General features: G+C 49.3%; 6 protein-coding genes across 6 annotated transcripts; 4 read left to right on the plus strand and 2 right to left on the minus strand.

Moving 5' to 3' along the window:
* The first annotated feature begins 4,860 nt into the window (after nt 1-4,860).
* BC939DRAFT_117034 (uncharacterized protein) lies at nt 4,861-8,188 on the plus strand. The gene is made up of 8 exons (XM_051549965.1): nt 4,861-5,885; nt 6,206-6,309; nt 6,415-6,519; nt 6,613-6,678; nt 6,780-6,848; nt 6,931-7,052; nt 7,135-7,254; nt 7,348-8,188. Exons 1-8 carry the CDS (start codon nt 5,048-5,050, stop codon nt 8,135-8,137), a joined length of 2,214 nt encoding a protein of 737 aa, XP_051413722.1. The 5' UTR covers nt 4,861-5,047; the 3' UTR covers nt 8,138-8,188.
* Nucleotides 8,189-8,430: 242 nt separating this feature from the next.
* BC939DRAFT_117020 (uncharacterized protein) lies at nt 8,431-10,616 on the plus strand. Its single transcript, XM_051549964.1, has 2 exons — nt 8,431-8,975; nt 9,091-10,616. The coding sequence occupies exons 1-2, from the start codon at nt 8,514-8,516 to the stop codon at nt 10,399-10,401; spliced, it is 1,773 nt and encodes a 590-aa protein (XP_051413723.1). The 5' UTR covers nt 8,431-8,513; the 3' UTR covers nt 10,402-10,616.
* A 2,717-nt stretch (nt 10,617-13,333) lies between these two features.
* Nucleotides 13,334-15,247, plus strand: BC939DRAFT_447307 (uncharacterized protein). The gene is made up of 2 exons (XM_051555073.1): nt 13,334-13,530; nt 13,685-15,247. Exon 2 carries the CDS (start codon nt 13,685-13,687, stop codon nt 15,176-15,178), a length of 1,494 nt encoding a protein of 497 aa, XP_051413724.1. The 5' UTR covers nt 13,334-13,530; the 3' UTR covers nt 15,179-15,247.
* On the minus strand, nt 15,182-16,973 carry BC939DRAFT_447308 (uncharacterized protein). The gene is made up of 3 exons (XM_051555074.1): nt 16,637-16,973; nt 16,195-16,588; nt 15,182-15,987 (listed from the first exon to the last, which is right to left on the minus strand). The coding sequence occupies exons 1-3, from the start codon at nt 16,877-16,879 to the stop codon at nt 15,251-15,253; spliced, it is 1,374 nt and encodes a 457-aa protein (XP_051413725.1). The 5' UTR covers nt 16,880-16,973; the 3' UTR covers nt 15,182-15,250.
* Nucleotides 16,974-18,750: 1,777 nt separating this feature from the next.
* On the minus strand, nt 18,751-20,830 carry BC939DRAFT_447311 (CRAL-TRIO domain-containing protein). Its single transcript, XM_051555075.1, has 2 exons — nt 19,879-20,830; nt 18,751-19,518 (listed from the first exon to the last, which is right to left on the minus strand). The coding sequence occupies exons 1-2, from the start codon at nt 20,433-20,435 to the stop codon at nt 18,810-18,812; spliced, it is 1,266 nt and encodes a 421-aa protein (XP_051413726.1). The 5' UTR covers nt 20,436-20,830; the 3' UTR covers nt 18,751-18,809.
* BC939DRAFT_475909 (uncharacterized protein) lies at nt 20,700-23,449 on the plus strand (the record flags this gene model as incomplete). The annotated part of the gene is made up of 2 exons (XM_051558546.1): nt 20,700-20,799; nt 21,465-23,449. The coding sequence occupies 2 exons, from the start codon at nt 20,700-20,702 to the stop codon at nt 23,447-23,449; spliced, it is 2,085 nt and encodes a 694-aa protein (XP_051413727.1).
* Nucleotides 23,450-23,967: the final 518 nt, after the last annotated feature.

A 23,967-nucleotide genomic window follows, 5' to 3' on the forward strand; every position in this document is an offset into this window, starting at 1 on the left:
CAGTTGAACAAGAAGACCGTTGTGCTGATCACTCGCTACAGTGTGCGTAGTTGTGCGTTAGACCCTTGTATTCAGTGTGGAACACAAATTATTCGAGCATTCAGATTGGGAGTTTCCTTGTAAAACAATATTCGAAACGTCACCTTACCACAAATTGACCATGACGCGTCCAGCATAAAAACCTTTTTTCAATCCCTTCACTTCCTTCACTTCCTTCACTTTCCCATGCCTCCACTGCCACCATTTGACTTCTCCCAGCTCAGCAGGTAAGGGAATGATTCCTAGCTTTCCTCACTTTTCAGCCTTAAACTAAACTCTGGGAATGTTTATGGTCAGGTCCAAAGGACCGTTCTCTGTCCAAAGGACGCATTCAATTTATTTTATAGGACAAAGCCTTACATCAACCTTAACTTCTTTTTGCATTTCAAACTTCAATAGACTTTGGTGATTCCCACTTTCAACTCTCTTTCTCTTTCAACTCTTCACTGCCCTGATTCAATTACTTCATTCCAGCAAACACACTGCACAATCGACCACGACTCTTCCCTCGCACTACTCGACTTCACGGGATGGGTTTGAAGGGTTGGTTCCCCTTCATTTGCAAGAAGGGATACGAGCCCACAGTCATTCAGCAATCAGGAACAACAACAACCTCAACCACATTCACCAAGAGGATCGATTTGCTCTCGCGGTTCTCGGTCATTCGTACCGCCTATACATAAAACTTTGTAGAAAAGGCCCATGCGATCCTGGAAAAGGATATTGAGCAGTTCGGTTCCAAGGATACTGTTATTGTCTATGTGGATGGAGCCCAGGCGCAAGAGAAAGAACACACCGCACAGGCTCGACAGAAGACCCGAGAGAAGGCGGCAAGCCGTTGCAAAGAGGCCTTGGACTTTCTTCAAGACAGGATCAACCGCAATTTAAAAGTCCGGAAACGACACTTCACAGATGTGAAGACAAATATGGCATCAACATTATACTGGTCCCTGCCCATCCGAGCGTCCTTTGTGGAGTAAATGACCCAAGCGGGATGGAAGGTACAGACCTGTGAGACTGAGGCCGACGTCGCGATCGCTCGGGACTGCGAACCAGGCGACATTGTTGTTTCTGCAGATAGCGACATGATGGCCTACTCCAGTATCTCAACCTTATGGCGTCCTATCGCCAGGAACTTGATCTTGGTATACAATCTGAAGGACGTCCGTCGCACTCTCGACTTCTCAGAGGCCCAACTCACAGCCCTTGCAGTTGTATCTGGCAACGATTACGGCAAGAGTATCTACTCACTTGGTGCAGCTACCAATTACTCTGTTATCAAAGCCATCCGAGACAAAGGTATTTTATATTGGTGTGTGTGACAGAGTTAGACTTTGGCCTTTAACTAACTAAATATTGTTTGCCACTCTTTTTAGACACCTGGGTACAGTAGCCGAGTATCTGAACGATCCCAAGGTTGCATCCAAGAATGCTGCTGTCCGTAACAACGAGGAAAAGACATTTGAAGTGGCCATCAAAGTTTTCGTATATCTCAAGCAGACCTCTGTCACCAGCAGTCCCCCCACTGTTGGAAGCCCAGCCTACGGTGATCTTCACAGACGGTTTTTGGATCTTTGTGCCCTGTATAGGCAACAAAAGGAAAACAGCCCTTCACAAACGAGGTAAATTGTTTTGGTCTTTTTTTTGAGCAATGGCTTTGCATTCACTCCTTCCTTCATCTCATCTCTGCCTTATTTTTTGATGTTTATAGTCCTCCCGAGGTGCCCATTATACGACTGCACCACTCTCATGCGACGATCAGGTTCAAGACTGTGGAGTCGCCTGCTGTGCTGAAACGTGTCTCTGGTCACTTGGGATCATTGCCATCACAAAAGCTTCAGTCAGATGTGCAGGACCAGTCAGATGTGCAGGACCAGTCAACTGTCTCCTCAACGTCGTCTCAGCAACTAGAGAGACGCCCACCATTAGCGAGGGCAAATATCCCAAAAAATCGTCAAAGGTACTCCTTCAAGATGAGGACAGGATCAACCCAGCGCTCACCGCCAGACAAGATGAAGGTTTATAAGTTTAAACCATACAAGGAATGGACCGACTCTCCTGAAGACTCAACCCTGGACAGTAAAGCCAAACCCAAGTTCAAGCCCAAGCCCAAATTCAAGATCAAGACCCTCGCTACCTCGACTGCAAATACCAGGAAGCTGGCAGTCATGCGCCACTTGGCTTACCATCATCCCACCTCGTCCCTTAAAGTTGGTACTCTGGCCGCGAACGTCAAGCGAGCAGTACCAAATAATGGTGTTCTCCAACAAGAGGTCATACATTGCATCCGAGATCTGGTGCAGGAAGCAGCCCGAGTAAAGCGGAAAGGCCAGCAAGCGATCGGAAAGTTTGTCGACTACATCAACAAGCATGGACTAGGACCCATTGATCGTCAATTTATGGATCTGTTCTGTCCTCGAGTATCCATGAATGATGTCAAGGATGAGGAGAATGAAGAGACGGAGGAGGAGGAGGATGGGGACAGCGAGGACGATTTGGACGACAAGCCAAAGGGTGGCAGAGGCTTTGCTCAGTCCTCTTTCCTGTTGATTTTCCTGACATCCATATACTCTGGAAACCGCCCAAGGAATGCTGGTACTGGCTCGACAGTCAATGAATTTATTGATCGACTCATTCATCTCCAGCTGTACACACCACCACCACCGACATCTGATGGCTGCAAGCACAAAGCAGTCTTTACACCATCGGAACTGGTAGCATCCGTCTCCACCCAACTCAGGGTCGAACTCAAGAAGATGTACAAGAACGGTTCCTGCGATCTGTACAAAAAGGTAATTATTCTTACTTAGTATTTTCTATCTCTTGGATTGTAGCTCATGGCAAGAAAGGAAAAGGGTCTCTTGGATTCCGACGTTGATGTGGAGATTCAGGGGGAAGTATCTGCTGTTGAGAACTTCCTTGCCCTTAACAGAATCAGTCCAAACCTTCGAAGGATCATTCCCATAACAAGTTCAAGGCAACCGTTTGTGAGTTTTACGGAGCGTAACCTTGTTGGGTTCTTTTTTAGTCGTGGAGGGGTTCTGAGAGCTCAGGTTCAGGAACTGGTCGGTACCATCTGCACTTCTATTGCAGATGCCCAGGAGCATATAGGCAATATGGAACCTGGGATTCTCATCAAAAAATTCCTGGCTGATATCGGTCTCAAGGGCCTGACCAGTCGCCAGCAACGAAAAGCAGGGCATCGTGGGGCAATCGAGTTGCTAAACCTTGAGGAACTCGAGACCGATCTTCATATGTTGGACAGCAAGGACTTCCGACCGGAAACTTATCTCACCAAGAAGTATGTCCCAAGGGGGACAGTGCGGACCGATGGCTTCCATCTACAGCTATTATGTTTTAAGCGCAGAGAGCTTCTGTCAGTCAAGTGGAAACGGCTTCCTCAAGATCGATTGCCACGACGATTGACTACGACACTCCATGGAACCGGCGATCACCTGACTGAAATTCGAAACGTCCTTGGAAGCAAGGAGGACATAGCACAACTTTGGCCAGATGTCGATCCCCGTGACATCAAGACACTCACCCTCGATGCCGGTCAGGCTTTTGTAGTAGGCGCCTACGCACATCTACCACAATCAAGCAAAGGCAAGGATCCAGTGATTGGTGCTGTATCAACCTTTGAGGCCCCGTTCACCATTGCGTCTTCTACAACACCAATGGCACCGCCGCCAGTGCAGGAGTCGACACAATCACCATCTTCAGCGGCACACCACAACAAGACGCCTCATCATAATCTTGCCGTAAACCAAAAGGCGGTAATGCAGCCCACATTTCGATACCGGCGATGGCTCCAGGAAGCGAGTAAGGTGGTTCCTGAGGGCCAACCACAGTCTATTGAGCAAATCGAGTCCCAACTTCCTCCTCTTCGAGGTCCAGAGGCTAGTGTAACCAACTATGTCGCAAGACTGAAACAAGTTGAGGACCAACTGATGGAGTTTTACAATGGGAACAACAATCGATTCAAGAAAAACACGTGGGACATGGAGCGTGCCAAACACATCGAATGCCAGGCCATTGCCAACAGTTTACTCAAGATCGTTGGTGGGAGCATTGGCGAACGTTGCAAGAGTCCAGTATTGATTGGTGTGGGCCTGGGTGATTTCAGAAGCTCGGAGCGGCTATCATCTCTGCATGGGACGTTTTTGTCTTACTTCATCCTCTGGTAGGCAACGTATTTATTTTTATCATCTATAACACCTTCAAAAAACCGACCGCAAATGAGTAACATTTTTTTCTTAATTTTATAAATAGGCGCGCTCCCTCGGATACGTTGTTGTTGGTATTGAAGAGTACTATACTTCAAAAAAATGCCCGAACTGTGAGGAGTTTGTGGCCCAGGTGACCATACGCCAGCTCTTCTGCCCCCACTGTGGCAAGTATTATCACAGAGATGTTATGGCGGCGCAAAACATGTCCAATATCGTCCAAGGGCACCTTTTGGAGCAGAAAAGACCTCTCTACTTGCAGCCCAAAACAGCAGATGGAAGGTATCCCTGGATCGAACCATCGACATCCGATCAAGGGGCAGTTGATGGAACCAGCAAGTCCACTGGAAGCACGAGTGCTCGCAAGAAACGATCGTCTCCCGCAACCCCAACATCAAGGAAACGCCCTACCAAGATGGCTAAAGAACTTTAATTTTTGTGTGTCAGGTCACACACACCCAAATGCCGATAATAGCAACGATTTTTACGATTTAGGTGACGTAATTGTAGATTTCATAGTGCTATAGTCATCCTCTGGAAGCCACCAACGGCAGTTGAAAATTTGAAAGATGGGAAGTGCGGGGGAATGAGCATCCTCCGGCACCCTCTCAATATTAGTTTCTCATCGTACCCTGGCCTTCCGTTCATACCGTCATCAAAGCGCGCCATCCGATACATAGGGTTACTTCGTCGTCCGTAAGATTGAAGGAAATCAAGAAAACGACTGACAGCGAAGGAATCGTGGGTGAGAACTATCATATTGGAGCACCGGCAATAGGGCCATGCACGAAGTAAACAACTACAGCGATCCCTCAAGAACTGAAATGATGAACCCGATCATTACCTCGGCCCCACAATCACTCGGTCTCGGATCAAGTGTTGGAGCCGTTGAAAGGAATACTGACGAGATACAAGACATTGGAGAGAAGAGTCCTGGCATCCTTATTTCACTCAGACCAGGCGGTGTTGATATTGTCCCTGAGAACGTGGACGAGCCCCAGAACATGAACAAGTCCCAGATCGTGAACGAGCCTCAGGATCTGAGTGATCCGCAGAATGCAAGTGTATCTTTTTATTCTGAGAGAATGGAGCCTCAGCGGGAAGTACAGCAATTGAACCCGCAGGAAATGCGGCAAGTGAGCCAGCAGGAATCACAGTATTCAAAGAAGGAATCGAACAAACCTCATAATCATGTACCTGACAGTTCCGCGCAAGCGACTGAGCGCCCTCCGCACCACCAGCGTGTTGCGTTTGACCATTTTCGCTCTTTCGAGTTGCTGCAGGAGTCATCTCAGGATGCTTTTCCGGAACAGGATAACAGCCTAAACTTTTATTCTTTCGGTGCAAATAATCATCTGAGAGCGGGTGGTAATCATTTCACCCAAGAAGATAATGGGAGAGTGAACGTCATTGAACCAGGATCCATGGATGGAGGTCTTGAGCACGACGGCGAAAAATGGCTCGAAAGACAAGGTTTTACAAGATACAACAACGACGCGATGGTTCATTCCTATGGCGAGACATCAGGAGAGTACAACGGTGTACAGAATAACTATTACAGAGCAGAATCAACAGATACGCGCAGTCCGACCCACAATGGACCTCGAAATGGCAAACCAGGTAAGCTCTATCGGCCCAGAACTGCGGAGAGCTTTCAAACTGCTATCCGCATGCGAGGATAAATATATCTGGAGTCAAAGGATGGGAGGCGGTCATGACCGCGGAGCATTTGGACACTTTATTTTGTCAGGAATAAGATTGTTCAGACCGGCTTTGATTCGGTAGACGTTTCATTATTGATTGATTACACTAAAGGGATCGGCGAAGACGAATCTGAAAATCATGATCTGCGGAGCTATTTTTGCGATTCTTGAACAAATGTATCACTAATACCAATACTGTTTGCCATCTTCGTCTTGTTTTCGCTTTTGCTTCCGTAGGCGCGGTCAACTATGGAAAGCCCATGTCAGCCAAGCAATCTTTGATCCAAGAGCGACTAAGCATGGAGAGACCAAACCGCACATTGTTCGTACGAAATCTTGGTGTAAGTCTCCGTCAAACAGGTTCAGCTTTATGTATTTGTTCGCAGACCTATGGAATTGAACATTTCTGATACAGTGCCTGATTACTTTGTATGATACCTCCTTAGTATACAACTAAGGTGGAAGATGTGCGGAAGAGATTCAAGCCATACGGTGACGTCCAAAATCTGTTCGATAGGATCGATAGCCGTGGATTAGTTTTTATCAAATATGTAAGTTGCGATGACAAAATCCGGTTTTATTTGAGGCAAACAATGTGTCGTCAACCAGCCAACTGAATTAAGCAATCTCCCTCGCTCACATAGTACGATATCCGTGCAGCAGAATTTGCAAAGAAGGAAACACACCAGACGCTCATGGATGACCGCGCTGTAAGTGAACATTAAATCAGGACAGGAACTGCTGCCCTAATAAAGTTACCACGAGTGTTAACCTTTATTTTTGTTACGAATATGTCAACCACTTTCCATAGCTGGATGTCCACTATTCTTTGCAAAGAGATCTTAGTGCGATGAGGGACTGCAAGGAGGACGACCACAATGTAAGCCCAGTTGTCATGATGCGGACTACCTCTTTTCTTCGTGACACGGCTCTCATCCTTTTTTTCTCTCTCTCGACTCTAGGGGTCTTTGCGTATAAAAATAAAGGATATAGATGTGAGCGTCAGTGATGAAGACCTGATTTCGTTCTTCTCTCATTACGGCGAGATCAAGGAGGTCCGACCTGATGCAGACGGATCATCATCGTATGTTACATCAGTCATCCTTGTATTCCTGCGGACGAAGAAACCACACATCCACTTACTTCAGCTGTTTCTCTATTTTCAGCGCAAGATGTATAGAGTTCTTTGATACTCGTGATTGCGCCAAAGCGTACCATGAAGCACATGGAAAGCAGTTGAACGGCGGGAAAATCGACTGTCGCTTCGCTTGGGATCAAATTCATGCGTAAGTTGTTCGCTCCCTCTTGTGCATAATAACTTGTTCTTTATGGCGAACAAGTTTGCGCATTCTAATCCGACGCATTTTGGTGCCTTATAGAACTCCGGAACACCTTCTAGGAAATGCAGCTAAAGCAGCAGAGCGTCGCGATCGTGTGAATAAGCAGCGCTCGACGCAGTACGACAGAACCCCATCACCTTCGTCTTCTCGGAATACTTATCGGGACTCCAACGTCAGCATCCCCGATAACAGCAATAATAACAACGGCAATAGCAACAATAGCAAGTACGAGAGGCATCGGCGTGATAGTCGTGATGAATCACCCGAGAGGGGTCGCGATAAAAAGGCCCAGCACGACCTGTATAACCCCAAGGACAAGGGAAAAGAAAGCGAATCACGCGATCGAGACTTTAGAGACAAGAGACGTAGAAGCACATCCCACGACCGAGACTCCTACAGCCGTCGGGATACCTACAATCGACGTGATTCAACCAGTCATCGAGGCTCACCCGATCGACGGGATTCGTATGATAGTCGAGATCGCCGTGACCAGCGAGATAGTCGAGATGATCGGGGCAATCGGGACCGCCAGGATAGCAGGGACCACCGAGACAATCGTGATCACCGGGACAACCGAGACGATCGTGGAGCAAAAGACCGCCGAGGCAGTCGGGACTATCCAAATCATGACGACCGTGGACGGAAAGAGAAATTTCGAGGCAATAGCTATAAAAAGAGCAGCTTTGACAATAAGGGGGGCAAGGGTCGGGTACGCGATCGCGACGACAGTCGTGAACGTAGTCATGACCGTGGTAAGAGCACTGATAATAGTTACCGTAGGCAAGACTCGCCGTTCAGGAACGCCTCGTTCAGGCCAGGTGAGTACTGATGGAAATGCCCCCACAGCTTTCACAAGGTGCACATCAGACCTCTAACTAGTACTCAACATGTTTATATTTTTAGCAGAACACGCACGCGATCCTCCTCAATCTCAAGACTTTGCGCGGTACCAGCCGACGCACCCATTGGCAGGTGGTCCACCGCCTCCTCCAACTCCTCCACTTCTGCCGTACTTCGCCGCTCAGCAGCCATTGGTGACGCAGTTTAATAACGCTGCTACGTCTGTCCAGGAGCGCATGGAGCAGGCACAGAAAGCTCAGCAGGTAAAATCTTCGCTCTGTGATCCTAACTTACCATGGCGTTCTATATACTTGCGCACAACTGTTGCTGGCGTCTAAGATGCGTTTTTTACCACATTCCAGCTTATGAACAATGTCCTCATGGGTGCAGGAAAATCAGTGCCGCCAACATCCACTCCTTTACCAGTATATGGAACTATGAATTACGCACAGCCAATGAACAACTTAAGTATGTTACCATCGGCTGTGCAGACGCTTTTCAACCCGTCATCGGCCGCTATGATGCAAGGCGCTGCAGTCAATCCGCGTTTGACGGCCTCGAAGGTGGATACAGGAGGCAATCTTGCAAGCTCTACCATGTCGAATGCTTCAAATGCTACTTCTCTTTTCACCTCACTACAACCGGCTCTCGGACAGGTATCATCAGCTGGAGGCACAGCTGTCTTGTTGGGGCGCTCTGGATCTGTTATGCCAACAAGAACAAGTGAAACAATGTCTGGAGCGACAAGCACTCCTAGCGCTGCGCCATCTACCGAGAATCAGAAGACTAGCACAGAGGCGCAAGTTCAGCAACTACTCGAACTTTTGGTAACGATGTTGAATGACTGTCAATGCACTCTTGCAAACAGAGCGAATGGATTCTGAATAACTTTTTTTATTCTTATTTTTATTTTATTGTTTTAAAAAAATAAAAAAATAATAGACAAAGGTACAAGAGCAGAGTCGAGCAGCCAACGCCAATAGTAGCCATGGCACTGGAGCGAATTCTCAGTCCACTTCTTCAAATGCTCAGTCACTGCCCGGCGTCATGGCTCTGATGCCTCACCTTACTCAGCTATCTCAGCTTGTACAGCAAGGACTTCAGCCGCAGTTTCAGCAGCAGCTACAGCAGCCACAGCCTCAAGGCTTACACAGTCAGATGGGCTTTGCTGCTTCAACGCCAATAGGGATGAACATGGGATTGGGCATGGGAATGAATATGCCTATGGCGTCTATGCAACCGGGGATGATGATGCCCCCGCCGCCACCTCCACCTATGCCACCTATGCCGCCTGTGCCACCTGCTTCTCTCTCCATTGGAGGCGGCCAAGCATACGCAGCGCCATCATCCTTGAGGGCACCCTTACCGCCCCAACAAGAAACTTTGCTGGCGCAGATGAATTTGACAGATCAGCAAAGATCCTATATCGAAAGCAAGAGCATGGACTACAGTTATGACAGGACAAAATACAACGCTGGCGATGACCCTGAGAGAGAAAGATTTGGTTCTGCTACTCCATCAGACAAGCAAGGTTTCAATGATAACCGGGCCATTCAGTACAGTAACTCGGGCCACAGTGAGAGCGCAAATGGAGGCAGAGCTGATCGAAACAAAGATTGGGATCGAAGTGATGATTATTACAAGCGTCGGCGAGACGATGATGCAGGCGATGATCGCTCCAAGAAGCATTTCAACTACGGCGAAGCAATTGTCAAGTTCCGCAGAGAAGAATCTAACGCATCAGACCGCAATCACTATCGCGAGAACGAGAACCATCACGGTCGCAACGGTTCCAAAGACTACGGCTCCAGTCGAGGCAGCCAATATGGCGACGTGGACGACGAGGACCGTGACTATGATGAAGGCTCACACCATCGACAAGATGGACCATACCGGGGCCGTGGTCGTGGTCGTGGTCGTGGAGGCGCCCGTGGTCGTGGAGGATTCAATGACAATGGCCGTGGTGGCTTCCATGATCGTGGCCGGGGCGGCTTCAGGGGTCGTGGTGCAGGACACAAAAATGGAGTAAACTTTCGGTACGAGGATCGAGATCGCGCAGATGGAGAGGATTATACCGAACACAGAAGGCGTGATTCCAGTATGGGTGGGGATGGGGAATCGAGAAGCTCTGTAGACAGACAGGACGATGGCGGGTATAGCAGCAGAAACAAGGAATGGGTGCCTCGCGGACGCGGTCGTAGCCGTGGCCGTGGTCGAGGCCGTGGAGGCTCATTTGGTGACGACTCTTACTGAGTCCGAAGCGGGCTACGGATGCCTCTCAGCTGAAGCGCAACCGGTCCTTGTAACGGAGTACATTTTGAAAAATGGATAATCGACCGCAGCGACATGCGAGAGAGAGAGAGTCTGAGCATCCTGTAAAGGGTGTAATCGGGAAATGAGCTTATTTTTTATGGATTCGAAGACAAAATTTTGCTTTTTAGAATTATTATTATCTTTGCTTGCCTTCAACAACTTTTATTGATCCGCGCTTCGAATGCCACTATTTAAATCAAGTCATGCTTTTGCGAATGAAATGAGCTGTTCGTCAATGCTTCATACAGTTCGTACGGTGTTAAAATCCAATGCTTCGCTTTTGCAAGCGCTTCAGGATGCGACCAGCCATTGTTAGAAACAATTATCAAATCTAGAGCTTACACTTCACGGCAGACAAGTACTGCGTCCAATGCATTGTCCCACCGAGCCATCTCTTTCGCATGAAATCTTAGTCTCAGGAATGTCTTCAATAGCGCCAGCACCTCTCTCGAAAGCGCTTTCACGGAGTACATGCCGAAGCCGCAAATTCGAAGGGCGTTTTGCTTGGGACGTTGTCCAGGATGCTGTGCTGCTGAGTAGAGATCGGAATGTCATAGCTCAGAGGACGCAGATAACAGGCACTCGAGCCCGCTGGCATCGATGTCAATCTCGTGAAGTTGAATACTGAGAAGCGGACAATGAGACCTCAATTACGAAAATCCAGGTCTTAATGTTGAGTCTGCAACAGCGAAAGACGCTGAAGCGCAGGAGTGTGTAGTGCGATCTTGACAGGAGCTTTGTATCCGCCCTGATGTTAATCTGAGTACAGTTTCTTATTGTGAGGCGCCGGTTCCCAAAATGCTGTGGCCCTGCACACCGCTCAAGCACGATTTTCGCTACCACCTCCGCCAAATCAACCACTGCGAGTTGTTCAGTGTCAGAATCCAATCCTAGGTCCCCGTGCGATGGTAATGGGATTCGATGATTTAACGCCAGACAATTGCTCCGGCAAGTAATCAAGTGCACCCGCGGGCACGTTGAAGTAGCAAAATGTGGGCTTCTTCGTCATACTGTCATCCCTGACGCGATTCTGACAATCACCATAGTGTCCTGCAAATGCTTCGCAATCGTAGAAAAATCAGTAGGAGTACCTCGATTCTGCAGAGGACCAAAGAGTTTGAGGTTTTCAGTCGAGGAGGATTTCAAAAGGATCAGCCGAATATAGTCAGAGCCTACTTTATCCAGTACGCTATTTTCAGACAATGCACCTCGCGGATAAAAAGCCAATCAACGCGGAAGTGCCTCGGTAAGGTTATATGCTAAGAAGTCATACATTGGGACGAACCAGCCAAGATAGACACGGCAGGCACGGCGAGGTGCGAGCGAGTCAGGCATTCCGCGATAAGGTCGCAGATCTCCTGAATGCCAAGGATATTGTTGGTCATAGTGGGTTGAACACTGAGCGTTAGCGTCTTAGCGTCCTGACGCGCGCAAGCGACCGGTTCCTGAGACCACTCATTTTTTTTCCAAACCCGGCCAATGACATACCTTCCACCTTAAACCGCTGGGCGAAGCACGGGGAGCCAACATTTGCATCCACACCTCATCCCCTCGGCATCCTATGCCTTACAAAACGATCGCCCCTTCAACTTTCCTAGACTACCTGGCCCTCTTCCTGCTTCTTAATCGACAATGGGGCATGAGCCCCATCCAAATATATGCCCTTCTTTGTCTATCATTATAGTTTAGCTGCAGTCTCGAGGAGCAATTCTATTAAATGCTATCCAACCAGGGAAGCGAAAGCTTTGGCAGTCTTCCACTATGGACCCTCGTTTCTGTTTTTACGCGCCTGGACTTTTAAATAACCTGACCTGGTTTAACGACAACCGCTGTGGAGTATCCTGGTTTCTCCTTTTTTTACTCTGCTTAATAAAATGGATGCCTCCGACGGAGATGCGGACCATGGTATGTCGTTTGATGCAAATGAAGCAGAGATCACACAGCCTGCACACAGCCCGCATGCAGTTCGAGGCGAGACTGTGGTAATGTGCATTGGAGCCCGGTCAGGTTCAGCAGACAGCCACGGACCAGCGTAAACATTCCCCCGCATACAACCTCATTCTAGCTCTCACAACACAACCTGTAAACAAACACTCCATCGCACCGCACTACACCGCATCCACCACTTTGCAGCCGGCCGATGGATTCCCCGGAAGATTTGATCTTTGCGATCGCCGAGCAATTACCAATTCTTTCATCACACAATCACTCATCAACTCACACTTCTCTCTTCATTTTTCCCCCCTCTCTCAGCCCACTTTTTCACTGTTCACGCGACACCCATTGCGAAGCCGTCCTAGAAAAAAGATATACCGAGGATTCCTATACTTTTGGCACACCTTGAACTTCTTGCTCGTATCTTTATTTCATTTCTCAGCCCACCCCACCCGCTACCTCCAAGAGTATAGTTGCCCACTTTATAAAGCATAACTACCCTTCCTTCACAAAGCACAGTTACTTTCTTGGTAAAGGCCACGTCTTTTCTCACTTGCGCCCCTCGTCTTCAACTCTGTGGCCAGACTATACCCGTTGTCGCTCAGACGAAGAAACATACCCGTTCTTGGATCATCACACAGCTGCCAGGCGAGGATAACTGGGCCCGCATGTCCAAGCATGTTTACCCCCCATGGCATAGCCCTGTCCAAAAGTTTCTTTTTGTCGTGGCGGCTATCCTTTGCATTAGTCTGCCGGTGAGCTACGGCGAAGGCAAGGGTTCCATATCGTCCACGACTCTCATCCTAGTGCTCGTGCTATACTTTGTAGCATGGGCTGTTTTCTCGGTAAGCAGCTGAATGAATGTTCCTCCACACTAGGATATTGTGCAGCATGTGGCCCTGTGATTTGACGTCGAAGCAGAGACTTCGCAGTGCCCCCCCTTTTTTCACTTCCATGTGTGATTGCGCAGAGTCACCCACCCCCTTCTTCTGTTTGCACCGCGTGCTACGCTTCGATTTTCAGTCTATCTGCTTACTCTTATGTCGCTTTGCGTGGTTCTACACGACATACGCTCGACCGAAGTGGCTCTATCGTTCGTGAAATATTACGCATAAGAGGCATTCTGGACGCAGGGTACATATCCTGCAATTGGATTGAATGCAGAAACCTGTATCTTTTGAGCACACTAAATAAAGAAAAGACAGTGCCAAGACTTGTGAGATGCTGCTTGGAAAAGCTACCTTACCTTTCATAATTTAACTCTTCTATGCGAATACCGCCTTGATAGATGATCGTCAGATTCGGGATCAAGTCGTACGAGGTGGAGTCTCGACTCCCGATCTATACACCCACGCCAGATCCCCCGGTGCTTCTCCACCGGCCTGCCAATAGGAATGCCGTCCCTTCCGCGCCTGCCATCAAGATCTCTTCCCCTCTTTCTAGATTATCATCTGAAGCCGCTGGCTCGGCCGACGACACTGCACATAATGGCGCTGGCGTCAGTGGGGGCAAAAGTCCGAAAAGTGTCGGGATTGCTCGGTTTACAGAGGATCATGGTATCGAAGACACGGACAAAGACAATGGACCACAGGATATCCACTCCTTCAAAACCCCAAGATTCGTGGATAACCGTCATCAACAGCAATACCCATCTTCATCCGTCGCATCGCCTACTATGCCGGCGACATTTGGTCCGCCTTCGCCAGCGACGTTATCGATTCCAAGGGGACCAGAACTGAAGAGAGGGGCGAGCGGACAACATGTGGTTACATTCCAGACCCGACCCCGTGGCCTGACCGGCGACTCCACGAATTCTGAGGCGTATCCGACATTTGCAGCGTATCGCCAAGCTCAGCATGCCAACTTTGATGCGTTCGCCCAGCGTATCCGGAGGGCTCTTGAAACAGCTAACGTGCAGCAACAAAGAGAGCAACAGGCACGGATAGAGCGAGAAGAAGGACAGCAGAAGGAGCAAGAGCTTACCAAGATAGAGGGGCAAGAGGGACACCAGGATGGCTCGAACCGCGGCGAAGCGCATGAGCCAGTAATGTCGTTAGATTCAACCGCTGTCTCAGGGGCTATAACGTCAGCTATATCTCCCAACACGTTATCGGTAGTTAGAGGAGGGCGGCCACGCTCTGGATCGGCTGCCAGCATGATCAGCAACCTGTCGGAGAAGATTCGTTTGGGCAGCAACTTCTTTGGGCGTACTGGTCGGTCGAGAGCAGGGAGCGATGCCAGTGTACTGGCCTCGCCCACGTCAGCCATTGCCTCATCAGGTGTGCGCATGTCGCAATCTTCGGGCGGCTCGTCTTCAGCATCGCCGACCGTTGCCCCAGCACTGGAAGGATCACCTTTGTCCTCTATCACGACAATGGTAGCAATCGCCTCAGCTGCTGCAGTAGCCTCGGCTATGTCAATACCTCGATCTTCAGCCTACAGTCTAGATATGGAACCAGATGTTGACGGTGCTGGAACAACCGAGGACGCAGGAAGACGGAAGGAAGCATCACAAAGGCAGCGTAGGCACTCAGGGCTCGCACATCCTTTGGCAGAGACCATGCATGTAGACGAAAAAAGCGACGACAGCGAGCAACCAATGAATGGCGTGAACGACCGTGAAGAGAGCGCGGTAGCGCTGGACGCCCCAAGCGGGAGGGGTTTATTAAACCAGCAGAATCATCGCCATGGCCAAAAGTCATTATCGAACGATACACATGTACAAATCCTGGGGAGTAATAACGTGGATATCCAACACGAGCGGCGGAAAGACACGCAATAATATTAAAAAATAAATATGTCAGTTTCAATATTGATAGAGATATGCATCCCCAGTGTCGTCTATGCCACTCTACTACAGCTCTTGTTGGCTTGGCCTTGAAATCGTCGACACCGGCAGCGCAATGTCCGGTCGAGTGCTCTGTAGCCAAAGAGCAGCATCCGAAGGAATCTCGTCTGTAGCATAGACCAATCCGCGGACCTCTCTCAGCGCTGGCCAGTTCTTGACCATCCATTGCACCTCGTCCACTCCCACCGCGTGGTCCAGCTTCTCGATGTCCAGTACCTCCAATGCCTTCAGCGTCGCCCACCTATCCAGTCCAGAGCTCGAAGCCAGGTCCAATGATTGGGATTTATGGTACAAGGGAGCGACACTCTCAAGACACAGCTCCCGCAGACATGGAAATATTGCGATATAGTCATAGAACCAGTGCAGAGCCTCAGGAAAGTGCTTGTGGACCATGGGATTCTCGGGATCGTCGTGCATCCACGTTATCTGTGCAGCATAAATCCACGACTGATAACCGGATCTATGCCCGTACCAACTGTCATCGTACGTCGGGTCCACGCTGGCATTGCTAACACCGATGCGAAGTGTCTGAAGTGTGTTCGAACATGCGCACTGAGGCGGTTCTGTCGTGATTCCAAAAGCCGTGTTGTCAGCTACGGCAGCTACTGCTGTCTCTGTTGCTGTTGCCGTTGATACTGTTGCTGTCGCTGCTGTCGCTGCCACTGCCGCCGCCGTCGTCGTTGGAGCCTTGTTTCGTAAGGGTAGCAGACCAGCATAGGGTCCCAGGTGATCCGACTCCGCGTCTCGACAGCGGAAATCGACGTGCTTCAGGTTTGGAAGCGATCGTAGAAGGAGATGCATTTCCTCAGTGCGAAAGAATCCGCAGCATTGAATATCCAATTCCGTGAGCGATATGGCCAGAGACGTCTCGAGGATGGCCTGAAGAGACTGCTGTGCGAACCCACACGAGTTCGAGATGACCAAGCGCTAAATGCCTCTGGCAGCCTGACCTTTTGCTTGGCTACAGCATGCGGCAGCCTCCTTGATGATAATGGCAATGGCCTTGTCTTGGGACTCTTGTTTATTGAGATATTTCCGCCGCCCTATTGCCGCCTGTCCACACGTTCCGTAATGTGGGCGAGGAGGCGAAGCGGGGTTCAGGCCATGGATCTCCAAAGACTTGAGGTTGGGACAGGACTGCACGACTTGAAGAAGGATGCTTGCCTGGACTAGGCCTGCGAAAGTTGCTTTGCGTTCGCTCGGTGATATTTCTTCGTCGCCAACCTCATTGACACCCTCATCGCCATCGTTGTCGTAGTAGTAGAATTCGTCGACTTGATTCCACCGCATTCCTTCTTTGTACGTCAGCTTCTCGTTAAAGAACAAGGAGCGAGAGTTGATCAACTAGCCGTGCGCGCGCAGGCTGGCAAAGGATGGCGAAGCAAAGTTCACTTCTGTGGCGGGCTCTGCAGGGAACCTCTCGTAGGTTTTGTCGTTGTCCTCTTTCGGTGCTGCTGGCGTCGGATCTGGAAGGTAGCGCCGGAAATCGTGCACCTCGATGGAACTGTACAGATATGGCAGGAAGGTGCTATAAAAGGATCGGTTGATCAGTAGACAGGCGGCCAGGCTCGAGTGGGGCAAGTGTTTGGCAAGCGCATAGCATAGCTCGGGATAGGCAAAGATGGACTTGGTCATAGTGCTGATCAAGTGGGGAAGGCAGGATGAAAGAAGGAAAAGGTGATAACGACGATTGCAGGGATATCAATAAGCAATGGGAACGAAGTAAGAGCGACTGGTCGGCAGGGCAACACAGTGGTGCATAGGCATAGAAGGATACCTGGTGGATGAACGTTCAGCGTATAGGCATCCACGACAACGGAAGAGTGGAGGTCAAGGGAGATGCAGTGAGCAAGTAAGACGATATAATGGTGGATGGACTATGTAATTAGGCGGCATGCATTCGCTTACCATGGCATGCATACTGACTTGATGCCTAACGACACTTCTCCTAGAAGCTATTCGAACGACGTATAATGGCACTTTCTTTCGGCGTCCAACAGCAATACCACACGCGTGTCATTATCTGTAGCCATCAACATCTCGTCCCCATGAACTGCGCTTTTCTTTTTCTTCGGTATTCTTTATCCAGAAGGCAGGGTTACTCTCTGCTACTCCTACGACTCCACAAGGCCCACGCCCATGGAATGTGCGACCTTAGCAACTTTTATAAGCTTCAGCTCTTTAATAAAGCCCTCACCTTTCTCAAGTCGACTACAGAGATACGCAAGCGTTATTCAGTTGCTTTCAAACCCTGCGGGGAGTCATCTTCAGTATATGATTGGTATTTCGTGTTTGTGGTGGGCTATTTCGAGCCAGGAGAGGCGACTCCATAGTGGCATCAGCAGTCAACGTGCTTTCCTTTGGCCTCGATCGCAATCGCGATCTTTGCAAGCGTAGTAAGGACCAGAGAGTCTACTGTTTCATTTCCATTCCTCCATGACTGCCTCGCACATCCACTTAATGTTCTTCGGTCGATTCCTGCGCTTTAGGATCGCTGGCTTGAAAATCACCCAAAAGTGTTCGATCGGTTTGAGATCGGGGGAGTTGGCGGGCCAGTCAATCTTATTAGCCAGATACAGTTTCCTCCAGATTTCGGGCGTCTTAGCTCTATAGACCGGCGCACCATCCTCCATAAAATTGCCTTCTGCTATATCACTCATGAAGGCCTTCAATTGCCACTCGTAAACGATGTCCACGTGATCTTGGGCTGTCCGACGCTTTTGAGGGATAACCACCAGCTCACCCTTTTTGATCCAGCGAATGACTTCCGAACGATGGTGGAAGTCCCACCGTTTTTGAATGATAGCTGAGTTCAGCGTGGGCCCAGCTTTTCTGCTTCAGTTGGTCATACTCGGGGGGGGGGTCCAGAACTCTTGTCCGCTTCAAAGGAAGACCCATCCTTCCATATCGCTCGCCTCCAGTCCTCGACTGTCCAACCCTTATGCCCCTTTGCAAAATCCAGTCACCTCACGATGTGGTGCTTGTTCAAGAGCGACCTCTTGACTAGCATGCGGCTATGGCGGCAAGATCGTGAATGACCTTCCTGACAGTGTTCTTGTGGACATTCACGCCCAAGATATTCATGATTTCTTGAAGAGATTCCATCCTGTCCCTCTTCAGGCGAATCTTTAATGCCCTCATATCCGCGCCTGAAAGCTCTTTTTTTTTTTTTTTTTTTTTTTTTTTGGCTTGGTGGGCGTCTTTGGGCGTTCGATGGTGCCTCTTTTCCGGAAGTTAAGGATTATGTTGTAGACCGTTCTCTCCAACACGTCAATTAAGGAGGGGATATCCTTGGGCTTGGTCTTGGCTTTAAACATACCTTTAGTTTTTAATTAACTTTTAGGAATATTGGGTGAGTCGTGAATGTGACGGTCCAGAGCAAAAAAGAGTAGGTGTTGGGACGAAACTGAAGCGGGGCAGTGGATCAAAAGTACTTGATCTCTCGCACCGTTTTCAGTTTGCCGATGCCGCTAGCTCTTGCAGTTTGCTTATGCAGCTTTTTTCTTCTTTGGATTGCTGAACGTTTATTGCTTGAAAATAAATACACCGGGTATACAATTCTTGATTATGGGTTGTAGGTCCAGACGACGGAGCCATCGGGTTGGATCACGGACTTGCCCTCGGCGTTCTTGCGATGGAACTGAGTTCTGGCACGAGTGTATGGATCCATCTTGTAGTACTGTGCGTGCAACTCCTTGGCAATCGCCTCTCTCTCCGGTGATGGCTCCTTCTTGCCACTCTTGATCCATTCCTTTGTTTTGATGTCGAACGATGCTGTCAATGTGTTCCATTCTGCTCCGAGCGCTGCCTTGGTTGCCTCGTCTTTCATCTTATCGTTCTCGCCAGCGACTGGTGGAATGTAATCATACTTGAACTTGTCCGTTCCTGCGCCCTGGTATGAATCAGGCAAGTGCTCTGCTGGGATCAAATCAAGTAGTTCCTGGTTCTTGTAGGTGAACTTGATCTTGGAAGCGACGACGGGGTCCAGCCATGGCTCGATGATCTTCCAGACACCCCAGAAGACCAGAGGGGCATTGTGAACCAAGATGGCACCGAGAGATTCAGGGTAGTAGGCCTCGAAGCACTTGACGAGGAACTGGACGAGGTTGTAGTCCATGTTGCCGAGTCCAAAGTTGGTGAGATCAAAGATTAGGGCGACAGTCTCGACGGGTGCCTGGATCAGCAGACGGCCCGTCTCCATGAGGTAGATGGTCAAACGTTCAAGTGTCTTGGGGTCCTGGTCGCCGGCTCTGTGCAACTGGACATTCAGATAGCTGAAGAGGGAGAAAGCGATGGGGTACCAGGGTTAGATTTTTCGGTCCTCTTGAGAGCCCTCCGTTTATTCACTGGTAGGGAGAGATTTTCCTTTCTCCACTCCCACATCTATGAAATCGAATTTGGTCGCCCATGCGCCTTTTGTTTGTTGTGTCCAAAACGTCCTGCATGCCATCCTGTGTCGTGTTACTCGCACGGATATGAGGAAGAGGGTCTTCGGGTAAAAGCTTTCTCATCCTTGCGCTTTCGATGAACCATGTTACTCTTGATCCATTAAAAACACCGGCGCCGCTCATCCAAGTCTGTTCCCCAACAAAAAGTCAAATAAAGAAAATAAAATAAAAAAAAGGTGCACTTACACAACAGGCTGACCATTCTTATCTGTGCCGTGGATATAGAACTTGCCCATCTCGAGCTGCTGCTTGAACTTGGGGTACTTGGCATCCAGCTCGTCATCACCGAGGAGCTTGACGTCCTCGACACCCTGCTCCAATCGCCACTTGAAGCCATTCAACAGCATCAACAGTCCCTTGCCGACATCCCATTTGCGCGCCCTCAAGAACCGCAAGACGAGCGAGTCAGGGTGATCGCCCAGTGCATTCTTCCAAAGCGACGATCTCACATCTTCGGCGGTCAAACCAAGCTCGGACAATGTGATGGTAGTTGGAGGCTCGATGACGGGCTCGACGGGTGCTGCTGGAGCTGCGGCACCAAACCATCCGCCACCCCAACCGGTCGAGGCTGCAACTGGAGCAGGTGCTGGTGCGACGGGTGCGGGGTCAGGAATGATGGTGACGGTGCCCTTCTCCTGGATTTCATAGATCGCGGACCACAGCTTCTGGAGGGCTTCGAGCTGATCGGGAGTCAAGGTGCCGACGTGGCCTGTACCTGGGGGAGAGTTCTCTGTAATCGACATGTTGATGTATGTGCGTATGTGTGGATGTGGGTGAGTGAACGGAAGGGTTGTTTGTTTGAAGTTCCCAGGGGAGATAGGGTCTCTTTTTATACGCCGGTACCATGTCGTGATAACGACATGGAAATAACCTTGATGTGAACTGTTTCTTTAACCGAACATTGTCCAATTCGTCAACTGCACCCTAAAACGAACATGTAATGAAGAACGTGCTTTCCGCATGCAATCCTTGGCTCTCGTGTGCACGTTGCTGTCCTTTGATTTCTCATGAGCTATGCAGATCGACCATGTCTCGTGGATCCTGCATCGATATCGACATTCGTCTGCATCATTAGGAGTATGGATGCCAAGCAATTGTGCAAGAAAGGTAAGGGTCGCCCTTTGAAAAAAAAAAAAAAAAAAAGTCGTTAAAGTGGACAGTGACTCGTGAAGAGGCTTCCAAAACAGCTGCTCCTCTGGGGCATTGGGCATTTTCTGAGCGATATCTCAACCATAAGCAAGGAAATAGGCATCGTCTGAACATCCTTGTCAATTAAACACATGTCCAGACAACTAGGCCCCTCGAGAGCACGTCTCCACATGCATGTGAAAGGGCTACTTTGCGCTTTTTAAGGTTGCCGCGTATAGGACCATTTGCTCAGTTGTTGGGTTCTACAGAAGCCACGCTGTCTTCTTCTTTATCCTGCCAAGTGCTTCCAAACCATCGACTTTGCTGTGGCCAAGGCTAAGAGGGTGAGTCGTTTCCGCAGATGTTGTTCATCGAGTTTAAACGATCCCAAAGGTGCCAATAGATCAATGGATACAAATGCAGTCGCAGGAATGGGCCCTGACAATGAATATAGCAAATACTTTTTGGTCATCAACATCGCCTTCACCATAGACATCGCAATTGCCACCGCCATCGTTATACCCATCGCCACCTCAAGCTTGGATTCCATGCCATGAACGAACATCAGGAACATGCCAGTAACGATTCATCACGCTCCAGGAAGCAGCACGCGCTCCACATACCAGAAATCACACTCATGATAGTGTCGCACCTCACGCCTGGAGAAATCCTGGTATGCAGGGGCGTATCGCACGAGTGGCGTCAGGTATTCTCGCCGTTCCTACAACTTCACGCTATCTACTGCAACCGCGGTGCTGCCTTCAAGGCAATGTTCGAGGCGCGACTCGAGACCCTAGGCCGGTTTGTCCAGTCGTTGAAGCAAGTTTACCCCTCCCAGCCTGAACTCGAGAGGATACAGCGGACTTGTTCAGAATTGAGGCACATCGGATTCATTATCAAGAGGAAAGATATGTTGAATACGCGCGCCTTGGTCGAGTTCTTTGAGGCCATGTCAACGCTGGAGCGGATCGAGGTGTTTTCGTTCCACGATCAGTCGGCCATGACGTTTCTCTTCTGCCTTGCATCCTATGGACTCGAGGTACCACCATCTGCATCAGCAACTACAAACAAGGATTCAGGATTAAATTCGGCCGCCCTAACAGCAGCGGGGGGATCGTCGTCGCTGTTGTCAAAGGCGGATACAGCGCTCAGGGAGCTTGAGATTGGATGTGCAGTCCATTCCCTAAAGCCTTCTTGCTTAAATTGGACCTATCTGGAAGCTGTGCTGAAGAGACATCCGCTGGTACAGAAACTTCGACTTCGACATGTAACGCTTCTAGAGGAGCTGGATCTCAAGGATGCAGAAGGACTAGGTTGGGCCCGTTCTCTCATCAGCAAGACTTTTCTTGGCCCTCAAGTTCAACAAAAGTGGACCGCTCTGGTGGGCAGAATGGCAACAGGCACAGGACATCAAGAGCAAAAGAGAGTTTTAAACAAGCTTATGCCTTCATTACTCTTTGTCTCGACAACATGCCTCGGGACTACTACATCAGCCATGTTCAATCATGTCGATACCCTTGTGCTGGACGGCGTCCAACTGTCAGAGGAATTATTTGAGAGCATCCTAAGGCGCTGTCCCGTCTTGGCGACGCTAGATCTCCGTCTAGTAGGGCTTGACCTTCCGATGTCAGTATGGCCACATTGTCTTTCGCACTGCCCCCGGCTGGCAAACGTTATGATCAGAAACGATTTCGGCGGCATTCACTTGGATATTGCACAATTCTGGACCTTAGTGCCATCGACGCTGATATCTTTCCATGCGAGTTCCAACCATGATGGTATTATATTCGCAGAGCCAGGATTTGATTTGAGTCTGCAGAGCGCCGCTATAACCGACCGCCGCCCCGGATCAGCCCTTACCTCACTGGATTTGTCTATCGGAATCAGCATTGCCGATAGTGGCGTTCGATATGTGATGCAGTACTGTGGATCATTGGAAACCCTTACCCTAGAATTCCTGTACTTCAAGGAGGACTGGGGGAATGTTGGAGAATCCATCACCTTTCCTGTATGGGCGTGCGGAACCACTCTTAAGAGGCTGGAGCTTCGAGCACGGTATCGACCATTCGATCAAGAATTGGACGAACGAGCACTCGGATTTGTGAGACGACTTCAGGATTTGAAGGTCCTGCAGATGCTGGTCTTGCCCGCTAAAATGCTGAGCGATCTTTCAGAGAGCCAGCACGAGGACTATGCAGCATTCAGAGACGTGTTGGATATGTTAGAGCTTCAAGAGCTATTGCGGGATCAGGCGCAGGCGCAGCAGGCCTCTTCGCAAACGTCTTTAACATTGCCTGGAAGCAGTATATTTGCACTAAACGAGGAACAGCAGTCATTGCCTCAACAACAAGGACATGTATGGGATCGGGACGCACTAGGGCCACGCAATTTTGTTCCGCCGATGCCCTCGGTTCGAGAAGTGAAGTTGACCGCAGCAAGTGGTGTGCGACTCTCGATGCAGATGCGATATTTACATATCTTGATGGAAGCCATGCCAGGGATAAAGACGATCTGGACAGCTATGGCGCTGTACGAGTTGGACCGCATCTCACGCTTCAACGCGATCCACAAAAGGTTCCAGGAGCTTTATGGTAATGCCAATGTCCAGCTCAATCTCGGAGACTCGTAGATGATGTGCAAATAGGATATATATAAAATATAAGAAGACTAGGAGACCTAGGCAATAAAGCATTCTTTTTTTTTTTTTTTTTTTTTTTTGGATGGATATTACGTTTATTTCAATAGAAAATGTATGGCATGAACACTTGAATACTTCCAGGATGTCAGGCCCATGAGCTGCTCCAATTCCGTCAGCTCCTTGAGGAAAGGGAGAGGCACAAACTGAATATATAACTGGGGAATCCAGCTCATCAACCGCTGCAGTTTTGACTGTGGCTCAAAGTTGACTGGTAAAGCTACCGACTAGGTTTTGTTGACCAAGACGCACTACAGGAGGTCGTGTGTGAGCGAGATGCTGTGGACCAAACAAACGATATTGGATATATCAATGAGGGTGGATGGCATGGTGATAATCCACAGCACCCCAGTGTGGAGTCGTCCGTTTTTGTGAGGATTTCTTTGCAAAAGTGAAATAAGGATATCACCAGTCAGTCTTCTCCATCAGTATACCCTTGGTCTATTCGGACG

This window comes from Gamsiella multidivaricata (assembly GCF_025024155.1).
Source record: "Gamsiella multidivaricata strain RSA 2152 chromosome Unknown BC939scaffold_22, whole genome shotgun sequence".
Classification (NCBI taxonomy): Eukaryota; Fungi; Mortierellomycota; class Mortierellomycetes; order Mortierellales; family Mortierellaceae; genus Gamsiella; species Gamsiella multidivaricata.